Source organism: Pteropus alecto, unplaced genomic scaffold (assembly GCF_000325575.1).
Source record: "Pteropus alecto unplaced genomic scaffold, ASM32557v1 scaffold115, whole genome shotgun sequence".
NCBI classification, from domain to species: Eukaryota; Metazoa; Chordata; class Mammalia; order Chiroptera; family Pteropodidae; genus Pteropus; species Pteropus alecto.
Genome location: NW_006436814.1, coordinates 507,578 through 529,958, shown reverse-complemented (window position 1 = coordinate 529,958; position 22,381 = coordinate 507,578). Strand labels below are relative to the sequence as shown.

The 22,381-nt window shown below is 37.3% G+C and overlaps 1 protein-coding gene across 9 annotated transcripts in view; it reads left to right on the top strand.

Annotated features, from left to right (window-relative positions):
- Positions 1–16,088, top strand: part of CEP170 (centrosomal protein 170) — a 119,874-nt gene extending 103,786 nt beyond the window's left edge. For 4 of the 9 annotated variants that reach the window (XM_015591273.2, XM_015591274.2, XM_006914257.3 and 1 more), the window contains 6 exons: positions 869–1,046; positions 3,032–3,202; positions 6,115–6,203; positions 11,271–11,364; positions 12,114–12,165; positions 13,750–16,088. In XM_015591273.2, the coding sequence (XP_015446759.1) occupies positions 869–1,046; positions 3,032–3,202; positions 6,115–6,203; positions 11,271–11,364; positions 12,114–12,165; positions 13,750–14,039 (874 nt within the window). In that variant the 3' untranslated portion in view covers positions 14,040–16,088. The remainder of the gene's footprint in view (positions 1–868; positions 1,047–3,031; positions 3,203–6,114; positions 6,204–11,270; positions 11,365–12,113; positions 12,166–13,749) is intronic. The other 5 variants (XM_006914254.3, XM_006914258.3, XM_006914256.3 and 2 more) reach the window with 4 other exon arrangements.
- The last annotated feature ends 6,293 nt before the right edge of the window (positions 16,089–22,381 follow it).

Sequence of the window (22,381 nt, the reverse complement as noted above, 5' to 3'; positions counted from 1 at the left end):
ACTTAATGGAAATGAGCTCCATACCTGGGATCTGGTCCTACCTTAGCTGCCTTTAAGGTACACGGTCATGAGCAAGCCACTCACCTTCTCTAAGAACATGTCCCTACTCATAATTAGCTAGTTAAGTCCTACCCCACAAGAACTTTGTGACCCTCGGGTGACGTGCATGTACCATGAAGTGCTGTGCTTGTCAGCGTTGTTAACCTGTTGGTACCATCGACCCTTATGGCCATCTGGGGAGGCTCCTCTCAGAATGATGTTTCTAAAAGCAGGAAATACTTAGGATTACAAAGAAATGCAATTATACAGAAATATAGTTATCAAAATATTATTAAAGTGATACAGTAATATATGGTTCTTTGTCAAAATACCTACCCCATGGAACGTTATTGCTGTAGGTTTCAACCGCAGTAATTTTGAAGTAACAACGATTATAAATGTTTTGAGATACCTGTAGCAACTATTATGTGATTTCTGTTGGTGTCAAAAATCACCAGTATTGCTAATACCACTGTTGTGTGTTGCTTGTATTTATAATTGAAAGAAATGCTAAGCCTCAGAAGTTAATGAAAATAAAGTTATAATTGCTTTTTCTCATCTAAGAGTATTTTAAAAAATATATTACTACTTCAGATGCTCACTGTGTATTTTTTAAAATGACAATTTATAGATTATATGAAATTTAGTTTTATTAATTTTTGGAATTAAAGTTTAAGATTTTGAATATCAAAATAAACATTTCCAAAGAATCTTAAGTTTTAGTTACAAATCTAGATATACAACTTATGTAACTGATTCTATCATAAATGATTGTTTTTAGAGCTGTTATTTTAAAGGTATTAAACTTCTTTTCTAAAATTATTGCCAGGATCAGCCAAGATCTTGCTCTCATTGCTCGGGAAATCAACGATGTAGCAGGAGAGATAGATTCAGTGACTTCATCAGGCACTGCCCCTAGTACCACAGTAAGCACTGCCGCCACCACCCCTGGCTCTGCCATAGACACTAGAGAAGAGGTAGGAGATCTTCATGGAGAAATGCATAAGGTTCTTTCTTTTCTTTATTTCTTTTGCTTTTAGCTTTTTGCTTAGTTTATTTTAGTTCTGTCCATCCTCCCTGTTTGCATGAAGCTCTGCGTTTTCCAACTTTTCTTTTATGTTTTTGTAACAAAACTAGTAAAGGCTAACATTTGGTCTACTATTAAGTTGTAAAATTATTTTTAAAAGTACTTTGCTAATTATTGATGCTTAGTTTCACTTAAAATATGAATATAAATGGCATCTGAAAAGCAAAGCAGAATTTGATAAACGATTGTATAAAGTATCTATTATGTTTGGCTATGAAAATACTTCAATTAAAAAGGTATTTTCATAGCTAGTTACCTAGGAGATAGATATCTTTAATAGCAAAAGAAGAAAAATTCTATAGTTTTCACTACTTTAAATATTCTGTTGACGAATACACACACACACACACACACACAGATACTTTGCAAATTGAAATATACATACAGAAGTATATATGCAGATAAAGACTCAGTTTTGAAACATTCTTGTGAACGCTGGAGTGTGAGTTAGCATACAGACTCTTGCCCTTCCAGCCCCAGAGCTTCTGCTCTCAACTCCAGGGTCCATTTGCATAACATTGCTCCAGGAGACATCTTAAGATATAAGCTTAATGGTACTCTGGTCATGTCTGCTCTCTGATCTGGTGCAGAAGGAACCCGAGACTGGCATTTGAAAGAATGAATTAGATTTATTAGGACAAAACCATACTCATTTGTTTAATTTTCTTCTGGCTGTTTTCCGCTACAATGTCAGAGTCGAGTAGTTGGACAGAGATTGTATGGCTGCAACGCCTAAGATATTTATTCTCTGGCCTTTTACAGAGAAAAATTTGCCATACTCTCATACTGATGATTTCACTTCCTTAATTTATAAAATAATATTCTCAATAGTAACCCAAAATGGCTAGCCTTTTTGACAGATTTAATTCTGGTAAACTATGCTACTAATATTTTCTTCAGTTGCTTTTTGTCACATTCCTTTTATAATCTAGTTCTTTAATGGTCATTTTTTTGTTTTTTTCCCCATTCATATGTTATCTAATTTGTTGAATGATGTTTCATCAATCTGTGTAGTTTTGTTACCACATTGATCAGTTGTATATAAAATCATCTTTATTGGTAGAAACAAAAAGATCATCTTGGTGGCAAGACATACACAAGTCTTCTGGTACATTTAAAATGATAAAAGATATTATTTTCTCGGCTCTCTAACTAAATTTTATCTAACATGATTTACATTCACTCAGACCAGTAAAATTATTCAAACATCTCATCGAATAGACTTTCATTCTTTTTTGTTTTATTTCTGAATATCCTACTAAAGTTTATTCCTTCTTCAGTAAACCTTAGTATTGAATGTGTGTAATTTGCACTGTAGGTGGCAGTATAGCCTTTTTATTGGAATATGTAATATCTGTAGCATTGTTAAAAGTTTATCTGATGAAGACCAAAATACTTATGTTGTGGATTTAAAATTTTCTTCCTTTTGTAAACTTAATTCGAATTTACAATTTGTGTATCTGTGAAGAAATTTGGCACCTGGATATGGGGAGGAAAAAGAATAAAACAAGATAGGAAACTAAAAGAAACAGAAACATTATTTTACAGTGGTAAGGCAATGTGAGTAAAACGAACTCCTTGTCCATCTACGTGGCTCACCTTTCCCAAGTTACCATCTGTTTTCCATTTGGGAGAAACATAATCCATGGAAGAATCAGATTTATAATAGCTATATTATTTTGGATTTTGAAAATAAAATCTATGTAGATGAACATCTATTTTATAAAACAGATAATTTTGAAGTGCTTATAAAAGTGAAAGAGTAATTGGTTTATTGAAGATCATATGCTTCTGTTACTACCTGAGAATAAAATAACTTCTGTCTAATCATAAAAATTGTAATGCCAATATCTGTGCTTTTCCAAACAACACTGTTCTCATAAGGATTTGCTTTTGTCCTGTTAGTTGGTCGATCGTGTTTTTGATGAAAGCCTCAACTTCCGAAAGATTCCTCCATTAGTTCATTCTAAAACACCAGAAGGAAACAACTGTCGGTCTAGTGATTCAAGACCTCAGCCGTCAGAGCCCCCTGATCACTTAACAATTACGAGGCGGAGAACCTGGAGCAGGGATGAAGTAAGTGAAACACAAATATTAAACGGCAGAGGGGCCACGTCCCATTGATTGATGCAAAGGAGGAACTGTCCGATTAATAGGGCTGGGAAGAAAGTGCTTTTCTTTATGGGTAGAATGAAATTTCATCTTGACATCACGTCATATGCAAATAATTAACTCCAAATGAATTACGTTCCTAAAAGATGAAAGCAAAACTTTAAAACTTTTAGTAAAAAATATGGGTAAATACCTTCCAACAATGTAGTAGAAAATGATTCTTAAAAGACATAAGAAGTTTTGACTTCAAAATAAAAGATTGATAAATTCGAGTATAGCTCTGTGAAACATATAGCCAAGAAAGGATTAGTATCTACAATATATAAAGAACTTATACCAATCAGTTAAAAAAGACAAGAGCAACTCAGTAGAAAAAATCTACATGAAAACATGAACAGTGTTTCACCAAAGGGAAATTACCTAAGACCTACAAAATACGAAGAGATGTTCAACTTCATGGGTGTTCAGAGAAATACATTCAAGACTACAGGGAGATTATTTTATACTCATTCAATTGGCAGCACATTAAAAAGTCTTAGAATATGAAATGTTGGAGAAGATGTAGATACATAGGTTTTCTTATGTGTTGCCGGTAGAGGTTCAATTACTGCAATAACTTTGGAAAAGTTTGACCCTGTTTCCTAACGTTGAACATATGCACATCACATGATCTAGTAGTTTTACTGCGTATATGCCCAAGAAAAATCCTTTCCTATTGACACCAGAAGTCATGCACAGGAATACTCATGGTAGCACCGTAGACAATAACAAAAACTTGGAAACAGTCTAAGTGTTTATGTAGAAAAGTGAGTGTATATAGTGATCACAAATTGAACAATTACAGCCATGTACCACATAAGGCCGTGTCAGTCCATGACAGACCGCATACATGTGGTAGTCCTGTAAGATTAAAATGGACCTGAATTTCCTGCAAGAGATAGAAGGCTATGTTGTTCAGGCAGAGCTATTTTCCTCTCATGGAAACAGTGTCTGTGGGGCTTGGCAGTAGACTCCCTCTCACTCATCTCAATTTTGAGTGCACAGGTGACACCCCAGTCCATCATCCACTGACCTGTTTCAGTACAAGGGAACCCGTCTCCCCAGCGCTGCATACTCAGAGGGCACGACAGCCCCCTCGAAGTCTAGCTTACTGGTTTTCAGAATACATGGCTGTAAATTCTTCGCTGACTTTCCAAGGTCCTGCACAAGGACGCAGATCCATGAGAGCCTCCTTAACGAGAATTCAGTGCCACTGCCCCTTCAGTAAAGACTTTCTGTGGCAGCATGGGACCAGCCTGTCCCTATACTTTGGAAATATTTCAGGTTGTAATACTGTAAAGCATAGATAAGTTTTATTTCTTCCATCAATTTAGTGCTAGAGAGAGCCTTTTGTGCCAGATATGATAAAAATGAAAATATTTACTCAAGACAGAAATAAAGCAAATAAGTGATAGAAAAAGGAAAGCAAGAGAATGATGAATGGGATTCAAGGTATTATCTTATCTGTTCTCATTCTGGCCCAAGGTCTAGGAGGATAAATTCCTCTAAATGTATTTAAACTATGTGGAAGAAGTTTACATTTTTAAAGGAATGAAACATCTAGATTGATAGTTACCTCAAGGTTAATATCTGAAATTTTTTAATACATTATGACGCTGAAACACACTTTATGAAGTAGAAAAAGAGAGAGACCCTTTTCAGTTATAATCTTTCCTTAGACTATCCTGCCCGTTCTCACTTCATCCTAATTAATGTATGTCTTCCACTCTTACTTGATTTGTTTCCTCAAGGCTCATAAAATACTGTTATGCTTAAGAAGCCTTTCATTGCCTTTGTCACTTTTTATATTCTAAATAACCTTTTATCTCCCACAAATTCAAATCCTTGTCATTCTCAAGACCTAGTTTTCCATTGTGCCTTGCTTATAAATGCCAACACTCACTGAACTCCCTTTCATCAGAATTCATACAGCACTTAGAAAATTTTGCAGTTATTTACTTTTTTTTATAGAATGTTTAGCAATATTTCCTACACAGTACTGTTATCTCCCCTACTGATCTTTAAAGCTTCTTAACATCCAAAGCCATATCTTATTTTCTGGATTTTTCTACAGACTCGGATACAGTTCTGACAGTGTAAGAGGCTGATTTTGGAAGTCACATCGAGCCCCAAGTCCAGTCTTTTTTCGGATGTTCTGCAGTAGCTATGCCTGTCATGGTTTAGCCCGTGACAGATTACAGCTCGCAGGCCAAATCCAGCTTGCCACCTGTTCTGTAAAGTTTATTACAGCACAGCCATGCCCACTTGCTTGTGCTTTCACACTACAATGAGATTGTTGAGTGGTAATGACAGACCGGTGGACGTTTACAGAAAAAGTTTGCTGACCTCTAGTTTTGCCCATGAACCTCAACTGGGGAGGTCCCAACCCTCGTCATAGAAACTTATTAAGTAAATTTAAAAAATGTATCCATCTCACTAGACTCTGACCTGGAGAGCAAGGATTATAATCTTAATCTCTATACTCATGTTATTTGGCGAAAGAATAGTAAATTTAGTATTCCGAATTATTTTATTTCCCCTTTTATGATCATTTGAATTGGAGGCATGAGAGACAGGATCATGATAGTAACTGAAGGTAGGATAGGGATTTTTTGAAAATGACCAAAACAGTTTATTGAATGAAAAGGAACTCCTTTGTTAGTATCAATTCCTCTTTCTCAGTTTAGTTATACTGTACTCTGATTACATTCTTCTTTGATTTTTTTGTTGGCATAAATACTTAATGCCCCTAAATACAGTGAGTTACGACTAGCGTCTTGGTGGTGATACAGTACAGTGGTGATATTTTAATGTACTTTTTTCTTTGGCTGTTTCAGGTCATGGGAGATAATCTGCTGCTGTCGTCAGTCTTTCAGTTCTCTAGGAAGATAAGACAGTCTATAGATAAAACCGCTGGAAAGATCAGGTACTGTTTTGTTACTCAAAATTCCTTGCTTATATTATTACGAGTGCCTGTTGCACTTTATTCTCAAGCCTGCCGCCACAGCTGTTAGGACCTAGTGAAGCCAGTGGCACTGAATCTTAATGCTGCCAGAACCATGTTTTTTCCTTTTTAGGTATAAATAATAGCCATGAACTAGATAGCATGAAGGGGACAAAAAGAGAAATAAATGTCCCAGATAATTTGACCATTTATAACCAAAAGTTAACTGCTATAATCACTACAATTACTTTTATTAATAACCAGAAAAAATGTTCTCTTTCACAAAATAATATTTAAATTAACAGACTCTGGAGACAACTTTTATAAGACCTGACTTTACTCTCCTTTCAGCTTCCTCCTCAGTAAAGGGGAGAGAATATGTATTCTTGTAAGACTCAAAAAATGTATGTAAAAAGCCCTTAGTTGAAAACTAGATTTTCTTATTCATTGGCTATTTGTTTACATTGAATCATAATGATTTTCTCGGCGTCTGACCCCTTCACTAGCCTTGAGCCTTGCATACAGGGACGATGTTGGGTTGAACTTCACATTCCTCAGTTCCTTGCTGTGAAGTACGTCCGGTATCATCTCTCGTCATCCCGTGGCCCTCTCACTTGACCTTGTTCTTGACAAGCTAACACCTCTCTCTGTCCTTCAGAACTTTAATTGCATGGCAGTTTCTCGAAGAACCCTTCTCTGAGCTCCTCAAGTGCCCTTGCTGTGGGCTCCCACAGTATCACCTTTTATATTTCCCTTCTTAAACTTACGCTGAGTGTGATTACCTGCTCACGTGCTTGCCTTCTGCGCTGCATTGTGAGGGCATCAAAACAATTCTGGACAGATACTGTGCAGTCCAGAATCAATCAGTGATTGAATATGGAGACTTTATTCTCATTTAAGATCCTTTTAATCAGTGTTTATTTATTTAGTCCTTTGGCTAATAATCCTTCTAGCCTGCCCTAATTTTAGAGTAAATTTTTAATGGAGTTAAATTCAAAATGATAATTATATATCACTATCACCTGCATTGAATACTTGAGCCAAATTTGAGGCATAACTCTCTAGGCGTTAATAAGTAAGCATGTGCTTGGGCCCGTAAGGTTTAGGTCATGTGTGATAACTAAATGGTTAAGCTTAATTTTTTTTTTCTTAAAAATTTCAGTCAGGCTTTATCCCAGGGAAGAGTGGACTTCCTTTGTGTCTGGCCACATAGTGTGTTACCAACTCCTAGGAGGATGGGTTGTCATGGTGAAGGAGAGCTCTCATAGATCAGCAGATTTGGGATGATGAGTTACTAAGGGCATACACGTACATTACCTCACTCAAGAGGTTATTAGAGTGCTAATTACTTAATCACTGAGTATGATTACAATAAAAACAGTGGGCTCATTTATAAGCCCAATCAGAAATAATAAAATGTGTTATTTATAACAGCATACAACTAATTTAATTTCTATAAAATCCATTATGAACCTTAACATGTGCATTTTTAATTTAGAAAGGATCCACTGAAATTCTATAGTTATTATACTTTATATTTCTTCTTTGTAACTGGGGATTTTCAGAATAAGATAGGAGTGATTGGGCTTGGATGGAGTAAAAATTGTGAATAGTAAATTACAGATAATATTAGGATCAAATAATGAAATTAAAAGAAATTGTATGTACTTAGCAGAAACAGCTAACTTACTACAGGTTGACCTGCTCAAATAAATGAGCTAGAATGTAAATTTTATGAGAACAGGGGTCTTTGTTTAATTATAAAGTGCCGAGAATATACTACGTAACTATTTGTTGATGAATGAATATTAAATTATTCTTTAAGAAATTGTTTATTTAAAACCCATAGGGATAGTGCTCACTTCGGCAGCACAAATACTAAAACTCACAGGGTTATATAAGAATTGATAAAGGTAAATGATCTTAAAAAACAGTGGATGGCAACATAGTGGTGGTCATTAAAATAACTTGTAAAATTATATGTACAAGGTGCTCCCTAAGAAAAGCCAGACTTTCCATTGCTTTTTTAACTGTTAAGGCAGTATGCCTCGTATTCCAACCAAACTTAGAGTGGCTATCAGTATACTTCACTGATATTCTTTTGAAAAAGTAAAGATATCATTAAATGAAAAGACCAAGGTACAGAAGGGTAAATATATTATGAGGGAAGAAATATATGTATATAATATACATACACATAATAGATATAATGTGCTTTTTCTGAAATATTTGTAATTCGAAATCATGTTCTGTAAAATTTTTGTTAAAAATATAAATTTAAAAATAAAGTGAAAATAAGACAAGTGTGTGAATTAACTATTCTTTTTAAAATAAGGAGAATATATATTCATATTCTCCTAAAAGGCAATAAAATGAAGAGAGAGTCTGGTGCATTGTTAAGGAATATAAAGATGTGAGCTCAAGATATAAAAGAAGGCTCCAGGTATTTTACATAAAAATACTTCAGAAATTCATTGATGCTATAGCTTAATTTATTTCTAATTCCTATAAAAAATTTAAATATAATGAAACCATGTCTGAACATGGTTTGTGAATTTTAACATTCCATGCACATATAATTTTATATTGCTTATAGGCTGAAATATAATGCATTTCATCAAGTGTTTGAAGAGTATCAATAATAATGGTAGAAACACATTGAACATCATTTTTATTGTAAGGCTAATTAGTTTAAGAGAAGTCTTGAAGATAATTTTTTCAAAAACTATTTCAAAATTAGTTTCTTTAATATTGTATTTAAGGTGTTCTTAGAAAAAAAAAATTTTTAAATACATTTAAGGTACTATAAAAGTGGGTTGCTTTATCTTCCGTAAATTTCGAAGGATGAACTGTTTAGCTAAATTTTACGTGACTCTGGATAGTCAAAAACTAGGCGAAATGAGAGGGCTAGGGGATGATGAGAGATGACACTGGATCAATTTATGCAGAATTTGTTAAGAAGTTTGGACTTCAAATATGGGTCCTCTTGATACACCAGTGTTATCCATAAAAATGCCATGTAAATCTCATTGTGTGGTCATGTGACCTGCCAAATAGAAAACCATGAATTCTTCTTACCTGTCAATGGGGATCCCGCGTTATTTCATTTCACCTACTGAAATGTAAGTCTTCCTTCCCCAATAATTGGATCCTCATCCCCTCAGTCATTCAATAGATTTTCATGGAGTACCTGCCTTTGTACCATTCTTTCTTCCTGTTGACTGTTCTTTACCACAGAATATCTTTCTCTGTCTGCACTGAACTCATCCCTACTTTCCTCTAAAGAAATACGTTTTGTAACCTTGATATTTAATTAAAGTTGAGATCAAAGAACACATTGATTGATTGATTGAGTGATTGACTGTCTCACTGATTGATTTTACTGTCTCAGAAATTTGACACAATTTAGAAAGTTAAAAAAATAGATATATAAAAGTACCTCAATAAAATTTGTTTGCTGTTTTGTTGCTTTCAGTTTGAGTGTTGAGAACTTTTGGGGGATTTTTTTTTTTTTTGACTCAGGAACCACAGGTGACCATTCTAAGCCATTTTCACCACAGGTGAAATATATATGGTTTAACAATTTGAGTAGCACAAGCATTAAAGCATTATACCCAGTAACCATTTTCTGGCAAAATTCACTGAATTTTCAGCTCTGTGTGGCTAAGCACTGACTTCCTACACTGTGTGAGTTCTTTGAAGTGCTAAGTTGGTCCATGAAATAAGTCATTTTTGTTTGTTTGTTTTTTGGCTTAAACAACAGAAATTTATTTTCTCACAGTTGTGCAGGCTAGAAGTCCAAGATCAAGCTGTTGGTAGGTTTGGAGTCCCACTAATCCTAAAGCTGTTAGGACTCTTACAACATCTAATAATTTACTTATGCCTTAAAATCATAGTCATTAGGATAACAGCTCTCAGATGGCTGGTAACAATGTTTAGTTTTTTGGGTTTAGAAAATTTAACAGTAGATCAGAATATTCTTATATCAGATTCTAGAACTATTATTGCCTTTTAAGCATCGTTGTGTATAATCGTAGATGTTCCAGACTTGATTTGATATTAATGAATTTATTGTTTTTAAATAAGTCGAACCTGGTATATTGGTCTTTGAAGACATACAAATAAGAATGTAGTTTACTACTTGAATACTGATCATCTTTCCAATAGTGATAATTTACTTGTACAGTGTTTATGTTTACATAAGGCAATTAAACTAGATTTCCAGGCTCAATGAAGAAATTTAAAAGAAACCAAAAGGGTGCCTGGTCTTTACATCTCTTTAAAACTGGTGAGTCATTCTCAGATTCCAAAGTATTGGGGTGAGAAGGATACCTCATTTGACAGACAAATCAAAAATTTGTGGTAATTTATTTTGTCACATAACATATTTGAGCTTAGTTTCTAACATAAAGGTAATTATCTTCATTGGCAATTGTTTTTATCAAAAGAATAATGTTTTAACTTCTAACAGGTAATTATGTATAATATACTAACAAGAATTAAGATTTTTAAAGAAAAGCACAGTAAGTATTCCAGTTTTCAACCTTTAATGTTCACACTTTGTTCAATTAATAAGATTATTTTTTCTATATAAAGAGATCTTAACAGGAACAATTGTCTATACCTAAATCAGCCTATTTTTAACTTAATTTCATCTTACGTGTATAAGGTATATGTTCTATCTGAACAAGGTTGTATTTTCATTATAAGTGGTGGTTATATGGTTAATTATAAATAATAGATTAAATTTGGGGGTTTACATCATCACCTACGCTTGTTTTATATTTGATTTTCAATAAAGAATGAGATCATTACAAAAGGGTTTATGTATATTTTTATTACCACTCAGTTACTTTTTTAATACAGATTTCTCACATAAATGAGTTTATTGGTAATATTGGCTCAGTATTTGATTTGCAGTTTATATAATGTTTAGTGGGGTTTTTTAATCCTGGTGTAACATTGAAAAGATATATTGTTTTTGTATTGTTAAAAATGTGATCGTTTCTAAAATATACAAAGTAAAATGCTTACATTTTCGATTTATAGAATATTATTTAAAGATAAGGATCGGAACTGGGATGAAATCGAAAGCAAGTTAAGAGCCGAAAGTGAGGTTCCTATTGTGAAGACCTCGAGCATGGTATAGTAATTTTTCTTTACTATTAAAACATTTTAATAGCCAGGTTTTATTTTAAGGAAATGATATGCTTATTTTTGAACTGCTTGTTGATTTACATTTTTAAAGGAAGATATAAATACACAAATTTGGGAAATTTTATGCCTTCCGCTGTCTTCCACAGGCATTTAAAATGTTGATTACTTCAAAATTACAGAGGGTTTGAAGAGGAACCTTTTTGTTTCTCACTGTTACACATTCTTATTCTTGTAATAATTACACATTGTAAATAGGCAATTTTGAAATAAGAGCCAAACTCAAATATGAGTTGACATGAGTCATTTCCATTTGCTTAACAGTTTGCTTGTCTCCTCCTCAAGAATTTGTATAGATGTTTCTTGGTCAGGGAATCATCCTAAAAGTGAGATTGGCAGTTTATACATTTTCCAAAGAAAATTCTTGGGCACTTCTACAAAATTGTTGCAAGGTTGATCAATACATGTTTTTCAAAATCTTTTCTTATACAGTAGTAGTATTTTGAACTTTTCATCTGCCATTCATTGAAAAAAGTAATTCTATTTCAACATTTTAAAATTTGAATCTTGTTTACTAGATATTATAATTATTTTATATCTTGAAATTTGTTGCTACAAATGTAGTGCCAGGTAGATAATGGTAAGTATTCCAAGAAAATTGAGTATGACAGTGATTGCTTATCAAATAAAAATGTTTTTCATAAAGTAAGCCAGTTTTTGTGATTATTTTCCCTTCAGGAGATTTCTTCCATCTTACAGGAGCTGAAACGAGTTGAAAAGCAGCTACAAGGTAGATTTACTAGTGAATGAAGTAGAAAGTGCTAGCAAGTTAGGACAAGTGCATTCTAAGTGGTATTTCTTAAAATAGTCTTATTATTAGAACATTATTTGATTAAATGTAATGACATAATGGATAAAAGTACAGAGTTCTCCATATCTAAATTACTCATAAAAAGGAAGCTTAAAACCCAGTATAAATAATTAAAAAGACAATAATATTAAATTTGATGCATATTGCTAGGTGTTACAAACTAATTCACAGTATTTATTATATGTTAGCCTATTTTATATACATGTAAATACTAATATATGAAAAATATTAAAATTATCGAAGTGTGTATGTAGCTGAAAATGCTTATAGACAATTAGCATTTATTTGCTAATTGTTTTCCAATTGATAATTCTTAAATTATATTTGTAGTGTAACCCAAATGAACTTGTATTCTAACACAAATAATAATAGTTTGGATGAACAAGCAATGAGTGCATATTGGCCACAGGGACCAGATGAGGGGAGTGAAGAGAAGGTGGGGCTCTACTCTGACAAGGACATTGTTTTGGTGTGTGTCACATCTTCACCACCCATTAATGCCTCTGTTGGTTCTTGACTTAGAAGGCTTGGGTGGTACAACAAGCGGATTCCAGACTGAACTGCTAATTCTCCTCAGTTTTTATTGTTTGAATTGTCTTAGGTGTAATATGATAGTCTTGGCTAAGTGATTAACCTTTATTCAGCCTCAGCATATCTAAGGGTTCAGATACACCCTCATGAGCAAAGGTGGCTTAACATGGTTGTTAGCCAGTACAGTCAGTGGGATGTACTTTAAAAGGACCTTATGTGATTCTTAAATTCGTGATGCCTCCTTCTCCCAACTCCCCATTCTACCCAGTGCCAAGTTGAAAATCTCTGCCTAAGGTTTTTCCCTCGCCCACTCAAAGATCTTTTGGATTGAAAACTCGTCTTAACTGGCCCCTCCCAAGGAGGTAGCAAGGTCTCTTTGGCCTGCTGGAGTGCCATGGATGTTGGTATCTAGGGTATAAGGGGTCCTCATGATTCAGTGGTACATGCTCACTTGCACACGGCTGATGTCCTGGCACTCCCGCCAGGACGAATGACCACATGCTGTGGTCGCACTGAAAGTGTGCTGATAATTCTTTCAGTTTCCCCAATCTTCAAGTTACTCTGAACCCCATCATAGCAAGTAATCTCCAGTTATCTGAGTGATAAATACAGTTAGGAGTGTTTAATGAAATTATAACCAATATTTTCATTTATCCTCTCACAATAATGAAAGCAAATTTCGAAAAGATCTTTCCTAAATTCCACATCTCCGAAACCCAGTCTTCTAACAGGCTCTGAAATGCCCATAAGTGACCGTAGGCACCAGCGAAAGCAGGTCGGGTCTGTACAGTCAGCCCCGGAATTATTGAAAGTGGGGTTTTAAAAAGAGCATAGCAAGGATTAGCCACAATTAAGCACCAAATATAAGTATCAGTAGTCAAAATGTTATCCACGCCATGCGCAGCGTTTACATACAAACTTAGCTGTGTCTACAGTGATATCATTTTTCCCCCATTCCCTTTTTCCCTTCAGCGATCAATGCCATGATCGACCCGGACGGAACGTTGGAGGCCCTGAACAGCATGGGGTTTCCCGGTGTCATCTTGCCATCTCCACCCAAGCAGAAGTCCAGCCCCGTGAATAACCACAGCAGCCCCGGTCAGACACCGACACTTTGCCAGCCAGAAGCTAGGGTTCTTCATCCTGCTGCTCTCTCAGTCTCAGCTGAATTTGAGAATGCAGAGTCTGAGGCTGATTTCAGCATACATTTCAATAGGTTCAACCCTGACGGGGAAGAGGAAGATGTTGCAGTACATGAATGACTTTCTCTTGATTGTTAGAAAATAATTACCTGTGGAATGACTAGGAATTTTGGAAGCAGCATAGTGTTGAGTTGTACAAAACACGACAGCTTGGTCAAGTACAATCTTATTATTATCTCTGGCTTCTGAATTTTATTTATTTATTTTTTCCCGTAATGTGGTATCATACCCATCCTTTCAGACCACTTAGATAACCACTTGATGCACATATAAGAAAAAGCAGATGTGGCAATTTCACCTTTTGTAGTTTTATGATTTTCAGATTGAATCATATCATTGCATTCTTTCCCTTCATAGATCCTTGTTTTTGTTTTTTTTTTAAGCCGTGCTGTGACCTACAAGCAAACTAAATACGCAGCATATCTGACCCCCACGTCTCCTGTGCCAAGCTGCTCACTGAAATGGACTTTCTTCATCTGTACAGATTTGTTAAACACTTATATTTGCTTCTTAATAATAGGATTTATATTAGTACTCATTACCATTGGATACGATGACACATTACTCTCCACAGTCAAATCAACCTTTCAAAACAGTCGTTCTTGTGTTCTAAAATTTTCCAACATATATGTGATTTATATAACTTTGTTGCTACGTAAATTGTCTTGGGGTTTACGAAGATGAACTATTATGTTTGCACTAAGATTTCTGGGAGTGGTAGGTGGACATATCTATATATCAATTAAGGACTAACTGTCTTTTTTTGTACATAGGAGATTGATACTGTATTTGTTTTAACTCCACAGTGTTTTACTCCACTTTCAAAAAGATGAATTTGACACTTTTTTCAATTTGTTTTTATGGAAGTAAGATTTTGTCCCTCATTTTAAGGCAAATGATAACTAGAAAGATTAAACTAGACGGATAGTTTAAGTGGAGTATATTTTTAAAACTAAGAAACATGTACATTGTTTTCCCACGTTACCAAGTTTTTATGTGACATTGAAAAAAAAAAATTCCCTTGAAATGATCATGAAGTTAAAATTTTCTTCATTAGGAGACTTGGAGAACCAGTAGTCAGTCATAAGATTAGTTGATAGTTTCACTCCCAAGCAGTGAATTGCTTCTGTGTGTTTCCCTGTAGAACCCAATAGTAAATCCTGTCTCAGTCTTACTCATTTGTAAGAACCCTGCAAGACGACAACGACAGAGGCTTTGGGCCTGTGCTACCAAACAGGAAGCCTATGAAAAATACCTTCTCTAAACCTGCTTTTTCTCTTTCCGGTAAGGCCACATTTGGATAAGTTTAAAAAGAAAGTAATTATCTCTGTGTTTCCAGAACACTATAATTTGGGTGGATCTTAATTCAGTTAAGTATTATTAGTAGACTTGGAATTTCCCCTTGACCCCATCAGTCTCTAAAGGTTAAAACTGCAACCTTTGCAAATTTATGAAATGGTCTTTAATATTTCAACAATAATCCTATGCTACATTAGTTGTAAAGAACTAACTCTACTCTCCAAACCTTTACAGGATTTGAAAAATCCTGTATTGTTGGGCCAGTTCATAAAGACTCAAAAACAAATCTTTTTTGTAGAGCTGTAGAAACAAAAGTCTGTTGTATAATGGATCTCATGTTTTTCTTTAAATTAAAAAAAAGTAAATGAACTATTCTTCTTGAAAAACTAAATTCCCCATTCTGTCTAATAAAGGAAGACTGAAAAGGGTTTTAAAGAACATGAATGGAAAGATACAAATGCTTTGAAGGAATGAATGAAACATTAAAACAGGGTCAATCCATCTGAAGAAAAAGTCAAACAAAATCACCATTGTTCTCTCTTTTATTTAATGTTTGGGTACTGATCATATTCACATGGAAGTACAAGGTAAGGAGTTGCTTAGGAAGATATTAGCATCTACTCTACTTACATTATTGTTTAAGTGTTTACACAGTTTTGTTTAATTATAAACATTTGGCCTTTTACTATGTTATTTTTATTTTTTATGAATACATTATTCACCTTATTTATTTTTGTTACATTTATTACTTATGTTATTTTGTTATGCATTTACAACTCCATTTTTAAATAAAGTGTTTCTGGAACTTTATACAATGATTGTACATTTTATTTCTTCTACCATCTGGATTGCTAATACTTCATTACTTCGCCAAGTACCCATTTATACACCGTTTCCAAAGCCTAGCAAAAGAAAGAATCCTTCAGTTCTAATTAATGTGTGAGAACAGTCAAGAGGGTAAGAGGAGGTGCAGGCTGCCTTTTTTCTTTTGACGTTTCTCAGCATATGCTCCCACCGGACCTCAGACCATCACATGGGGCCGTAGTATTTGGTAAGCTCTGGGAACTCACTTGTTTTTTATACCGTGTTTCCAGAGATGCAGTTTGTGGATGTATCCACTGTGCCTGCCACAGCAGAAAAGTGGCCTGAATGGGAAATGCTTCTGACAGGTTGTGATAACCCGTTTGGAAGCAATTGAAAATTTCAGAAAAAGAACCCGAATCCAAGAATATTGGAGCTCATGGCTTGAATGGAGAAGCTAACATCGGTATGAAGTATCTGCTCTTTTGGAGAGAAACAGCCTTCTGACCCATCAGACCTCAGAGTTTTCCATATTTTACTCTATAAAAATAGCTTACTAAAAGCACAATCAGTATAAGAGCCATACAGTAGAATAATATTTAGCTATAAAAAATGAAGTACTAATCCATGCTGCAATATGGATGAAACATGAAAGCATTATGCTAAGTGAAAGCCAGTTGCAAAAGGCCACATATTATGAGTCCATTTATGTGAAATGTCCAGAATCAAACACCGTAGAGACAGTGACAAACCCTTGCCTGTGGCTGGGTTTGGGGAATGGGAAGATTGGAGGGGTTACAGCTACAAGGGTACAAGGTTTCTTTGGGAGTGATGAAAATACTTAAAATTAATTGTGAGGGTCACAAAATGATTGTGCGCTTGAAATGATTGAATTATAGCATCTGTCTATACCTACATAAAATAAATATATAAATTGCACCTCAAAGTGGTTGCAGAAAAGGCAGGGAGGAGGAGAAAGTGGTGTCAGGTGAAGGTGAGCTTGATTGCTGAGCACGGAGGGGGGCGGGGTTACCTGTTAGCATTCCTCCCGGCCCGTATAGATCTGCCCTCTACTTTCTCCTTTGCATTGGTTTTCAAACTTACTGGTTCTCTCGCTGAGTTAAATAATATCTTTGATACGTTCTTTTTTGGAAAGAAAAAATGGGATGTTTCTCATGAAGATTTCTAGTGATCAAAGTAAATCGTACTGGGATAACCAGAAGCCAAGACACTTAGAGCGTCAATGTTATGTTCTTACCTAACAATTTTAGTATCATCAGTCTAAAACTAGCAGCTCCTATTTGCTAACACTGGTAGGTCCTCATTTAACCTTTACAACAATCCAGAATTGTAGATAAGAGATAACTAGTCTCATTTTACAGAAGTAGAAGCTTGAGTCACATATAGTCGTGGCAGAAAGCCATTCAGTGGGGTTAGAGATCCTGCAGCTACACTTAATATAATTTTGGCTTTGGCCAAGTGATTTCAACTCTAGCCTCAGTTTCATTATGGGGTGAGATTCGCCTAGCTGATCTCTAAGATACCTTCCTGCTATATTGGTTTGTATTCTCTGACCTTCAAACATTGTGCTCTTTTCTCCACCCCCAGATTTGTGGCAGAAACATATTTTGCTGCCTACAGGAATTCTGCCTCTCTTCCTATTTCCTTAAGTAAGCGACTCACCAATTTCATTCATGTTATTCTTCCTTAAATTGCTAATCCCAGAAATCTGCCTGTTCCATTGCTTCGCCACAATATTTTGCTCGTTTCAGTTCCACTCACATCAAGACTCCAGTGGTTTGGGCTAAACCAGGGTGGCCTGGCGACGATGGCACCATTTCCATGGAAAGGGGCCTTGTGCCTTCTGAGCCCCCTCTGCACGGTGGGCGCTTCCTGGCCAGCACAGCATTTTGAGAGTTTGTTTTCCCTCATGCTTCCCCTTCGGCAAGCACAATGGCTCATAGACGGGAAGAATGTACGTGGTGGGAGAGAAAGCAAAAGTCAACTCTAATTCTCTGATTTTGAGTCGAGGCCAGAGTCCTTAGGAGAATTTACGTGACTTGGAGAAATGAAACAAAGATTCTCAGGCTGCAGTGGATGCCTAGAAAATGAGGACCCTGAGTCCCCAGAGCGTGGGGGAGAATCTGCCACAGCCTCCCATCAGTGCCACAGGGAGACAGCAAAGTCTCCAAGGAGGACCTGTGACAGCACGTCAGGGCAGGCAGTCTGTCCGCAGCCTGGAAAGTTCCCCTGGATTTGATGGCACAGAAACAACAGAGAGCCTTTGGACCAACGGGTCAGGCTCTGGGACCGAGCCCCCTCGGAGGTGACCTCTGCCGACAGCTTGACACAGTGCAGAATGCTGTAGCATATTCTGGGGGCAAAGGGACATTTCAAAAATCATGAAGTCAAGGATTGTCAGCCTGCAGTGATGGGAAGCCTGAAATAAAAGTTAAAGTGGTTCAGAGAAAAGGTGATATTTCTTACATATCCAAGTCTGGATTGTGGACTGATTGTAGGGATGGATGGATGGATGGACGGACGGACGGACGGATGGAGTGTGTTATATAGATGCATCTATATATGTCTATCAAACCATAGAGATAATAGCCATGTGCATGTAGGTATAGCTCTCGCTCGCGCGCTCTCCGTAGGTATGTATGTGCATATATGGTTATAGATACAATTTTCCCCGTAACAGCAGGGGAGGGGGTTCTTATTGCCACTTTCCAGATGAGAAAACCGAAAGCGCCCGCAGATTTGGTTACGCGCTGCTACCCAAACACGCAGCGGGGAGAGGCGGAGCCGAGGGTTGAGCCCAGATCAGTTCGTTTGAAACAGTCCTGACAAATTATTACTAGGTCCCCTTTCCCCCCCCCCCCCAAAGTGTCTCTGTTTGGATAACAGACTGTGTGTTCATCCAGGTTTGAAGCCGGCAGCGCTGTCCACGGCCTCCTGCTGCCTCGTTCCCAAAAGCCTAGAGACAGCGGGAGAGGGAGGCGCGCGCGACTCGTGAGCCCGGGCAGGTGGCGGGGACCAGAAGGCCAGACAGAAGGCCCGAGGGAGGCTGGCCCCCGCCTGGCCGTGACTGGCCGTGCTCCTCGGGAAGGCCGTGGCTGGCCTTCGGCTCAGGCCCCGGGGGCGGGGATGGGGGGAGCGGGGGCGGCGAGAGAGGCGCTGGCTCCGGTTCGTGGGCTCCCCGGGATCTCCCCGCGCCGCCGCCAGGTGGGGAGCACGTTCTGGGGGACTGAAGTTTATATTCGTTAGGGAGCCACTTTAAGGACGAGGGATACAAAGTAACAAATATAAAAATTGTCACTGGAGTGAATATGAAGATTAGACAACTAATTACAAGTTTCAAAAGCTGAAAAAAATGCCACAACATCACCAAATCCAGAAAAAGAAAGCTCTACAGTATTTTCCGGCCTTCTGGGGCTGCATTCTCTTTGATGCCACCGCACATGATGACGATTTTGTGATACCGCTTTCTCCAGAGAGGGTAGAAGGATCTTTCAGCCTTTCCTGCGCAGGATTGATGGCTTTCTTTTTGGGGTGCACAAGGGACTTCACCCATAGATGAACTTGCTGTTTATCGTTTGTGCTATATAAGCAAAGGCATTCTGATGAAAACCTACTTCTCCATGAACACTATTTGCATCATAAGATGGAAAGAATGTTCCACAGACCAGCCTCCAGCTCCACTCACTGGCGACCTTGTTTCTCTCCACTACGCACATACTGCCTGTGGGGGGCGCTGTTGAGCACCGTTCGCATCCTGGCTGCATCATCCAGTCACACCTGGCAGAGGGAGTTGGCACCAGAGGCGGGTAGGAGGATTTCTGGAGCCCATCCCTACGCTGAAACAGATAGCAATAGCTTAACTATGCAGAGAAGAGACGCGAACCACATAATTAAAGCCTCCTAAACCCAAACAAAATATATCCCAACTCAAACTCCCCTTATCTGGGTCTCCCAAATGTCCATGATGATTCTGACTTCACCTGACACCAGGGTGGGGGGAGGGAGGCGGGGTTCAGAATGGAAGGAGACAGTAACCTTAACCAATTGCAAATTTTACACAAAACATGATTCTGTCCACACATGACTGGATCTGTTCCGGGCTTTGGAAGGGGCCGAAGCAAGTAAAACAAATTTTTTAAGATTCACTGTAAATCTGCGTTGAACTTGCCCCTTTTCCCCACTACCCCGTGCCTCTCCAGCCAGAGCACTTCAGCCCTCTGGAAATGTACTGCATTATCTATTCACAGGAAGTACTTATTGAGCATCTATCTATTTTAGGCAGTGCGATTGGCACCAGAGTACAGCAGTAAGGACGGTGGAGAGGTTCCTGGCGACTTTCCGACGGTCGCACATTGCAGCTGGTTTCCTAGCCCAGCATCTGTCCTGACACAAAATTGTCAGAGTTCGTAAAGCAACTCAGGGGGTTTGTGGGCTGGAAACAAACTTCTGAATGTCAGAGGCCTCTCGTGCCCCTTCTGCATGTCAGAGGCCTCTCGTGCCCCACATGCTTCTCCTCCCACTCCCACCCCCCACAGCCATCATTTAGTAATTTCCGGGATCAAACTTTATATCACCTCTAGGCAATCAATCTTAAGTTTACTGCAGTCTCTAAGGGGAGGTCCCTTTTGAAAATCTTCAGGGAGGTAAGTGATAGATGCCTTGACTTAAATGCCATCGTTTTATATTCATAATCTATAGCCAATGGATCAGCAAATACTGTCCCCAAGGTACTCCTAAACTTGACTTTCAAACTATTGCATTTTATTAAGACTCCGGTAGAGACATCAATATATCCTGAAAGAGAGAGGAATCCATAAGAAGATATGTTTTAAGATATGCTGTCCTGGCCTTCTAGCTCCAGCAATAATAACGAGATATAAAAATTCTCTTCCTGTTAACACTGAGAGACACTGGATAAAAAATAACATACATATTTTAATGACATAATTGAATTCAAAAATTACTAGGGGTCAGGATTAAAAAGGAAACTGAAATACATAGCTGATTCTATGGTCTTGCTGGGAGATGCCTGGTCACTGGTTCTGGGTGACCAGGGGGCTTAGACTTTCATGCAGGGAGAGGAAATGAGCCACGGCTGTTTGCATGATAGGGGGGCAGAATGGAGATTGTTACACGTGCCACCTCAGGGGAAAAGGTGACCTGGTATGAGAAAGAGGCAATGTTTGAGGAGGAAAAAGAGGGTCTTTTTCTAGAAATGAATTTAGAAATGGATCCTCGGATTTATAAATCACAATGAGTCTCAAACTCGATACATTTTTCTTCAATACCTGGTTACATTGTAGTGAAACTGGAGAACACCAAAGTCAAAGAGAGAAACTTACCAAGACTTACAACTAGGCGCAACAGCCAGAAGAGCTAGACTATAGGGGACTAACACATTGTTTATGAGAGCACGTTTGTGCGGACGTACAAAAGTATATGTGGGAATGGTACGCATGCATTTCTGAATCGAGTTAGCCCCGAGGATGGCGAGAAGAGGAAGTTGACGAACATCAGGTGAGGCTTTAGCTGGGCTGAAATATTTTCTTTATTTAACAAAAAATAGCACTTTTGCTTACCAAAATGATGAGTTCAAAGCAGTAAGATAAATAGCAATAACTGTCTCAGATGGTGTGCCATAAAATTTACTTTCTGTGGTTTTTTGTATGCTTGAATTGTTTCAAGGTAAATGTAAACTTCCCCCTTCCTATTTCATTTGTGTCTAAAGAATATCAATCAGTTAAAAGATTAAAATTGACACTGAATTTATGGCATGTCTACTTGTCATATGCACTTGAAGGAGACAAAATGTAAAAAGGACTAAATTTGCTCTGAACTTCTCTTCTGAAACTGAACTAGCATTGCTAAAAGGAGCAAAATTCTTTAAGCTCACTTATTGGCTCATGCAGTTACAGACGCCGGGGCTAACATCCAACATCTGGGCCTCTGTATCTCCTGCCTTCTTTTCAGGAAAATTTATATGCAATGAAGATCTGAATTCCTAATGGAATTCCTAAATTTCAAAATTCCATTTTTAGACCCTTTTTATTTTTAAACAATGGCTCTTTGGACAATGACTTAGCTGTGATCTCAGCTAGATGCAGGGGGTGGACGGGAAGACTTCTCCAGGGGTCTCTTGATAATCCATCATGAGCTACTTGACTTAGTTTATTGCCTTAATTGGCTTCCAGGGTTTCCTCATTTGGGGAATTATCCCTAGGAAACAAGGGTTGAGGATTTAGAGCGAAACAGAGGAAGGAGGGAAAGTTCCTCATGATGAA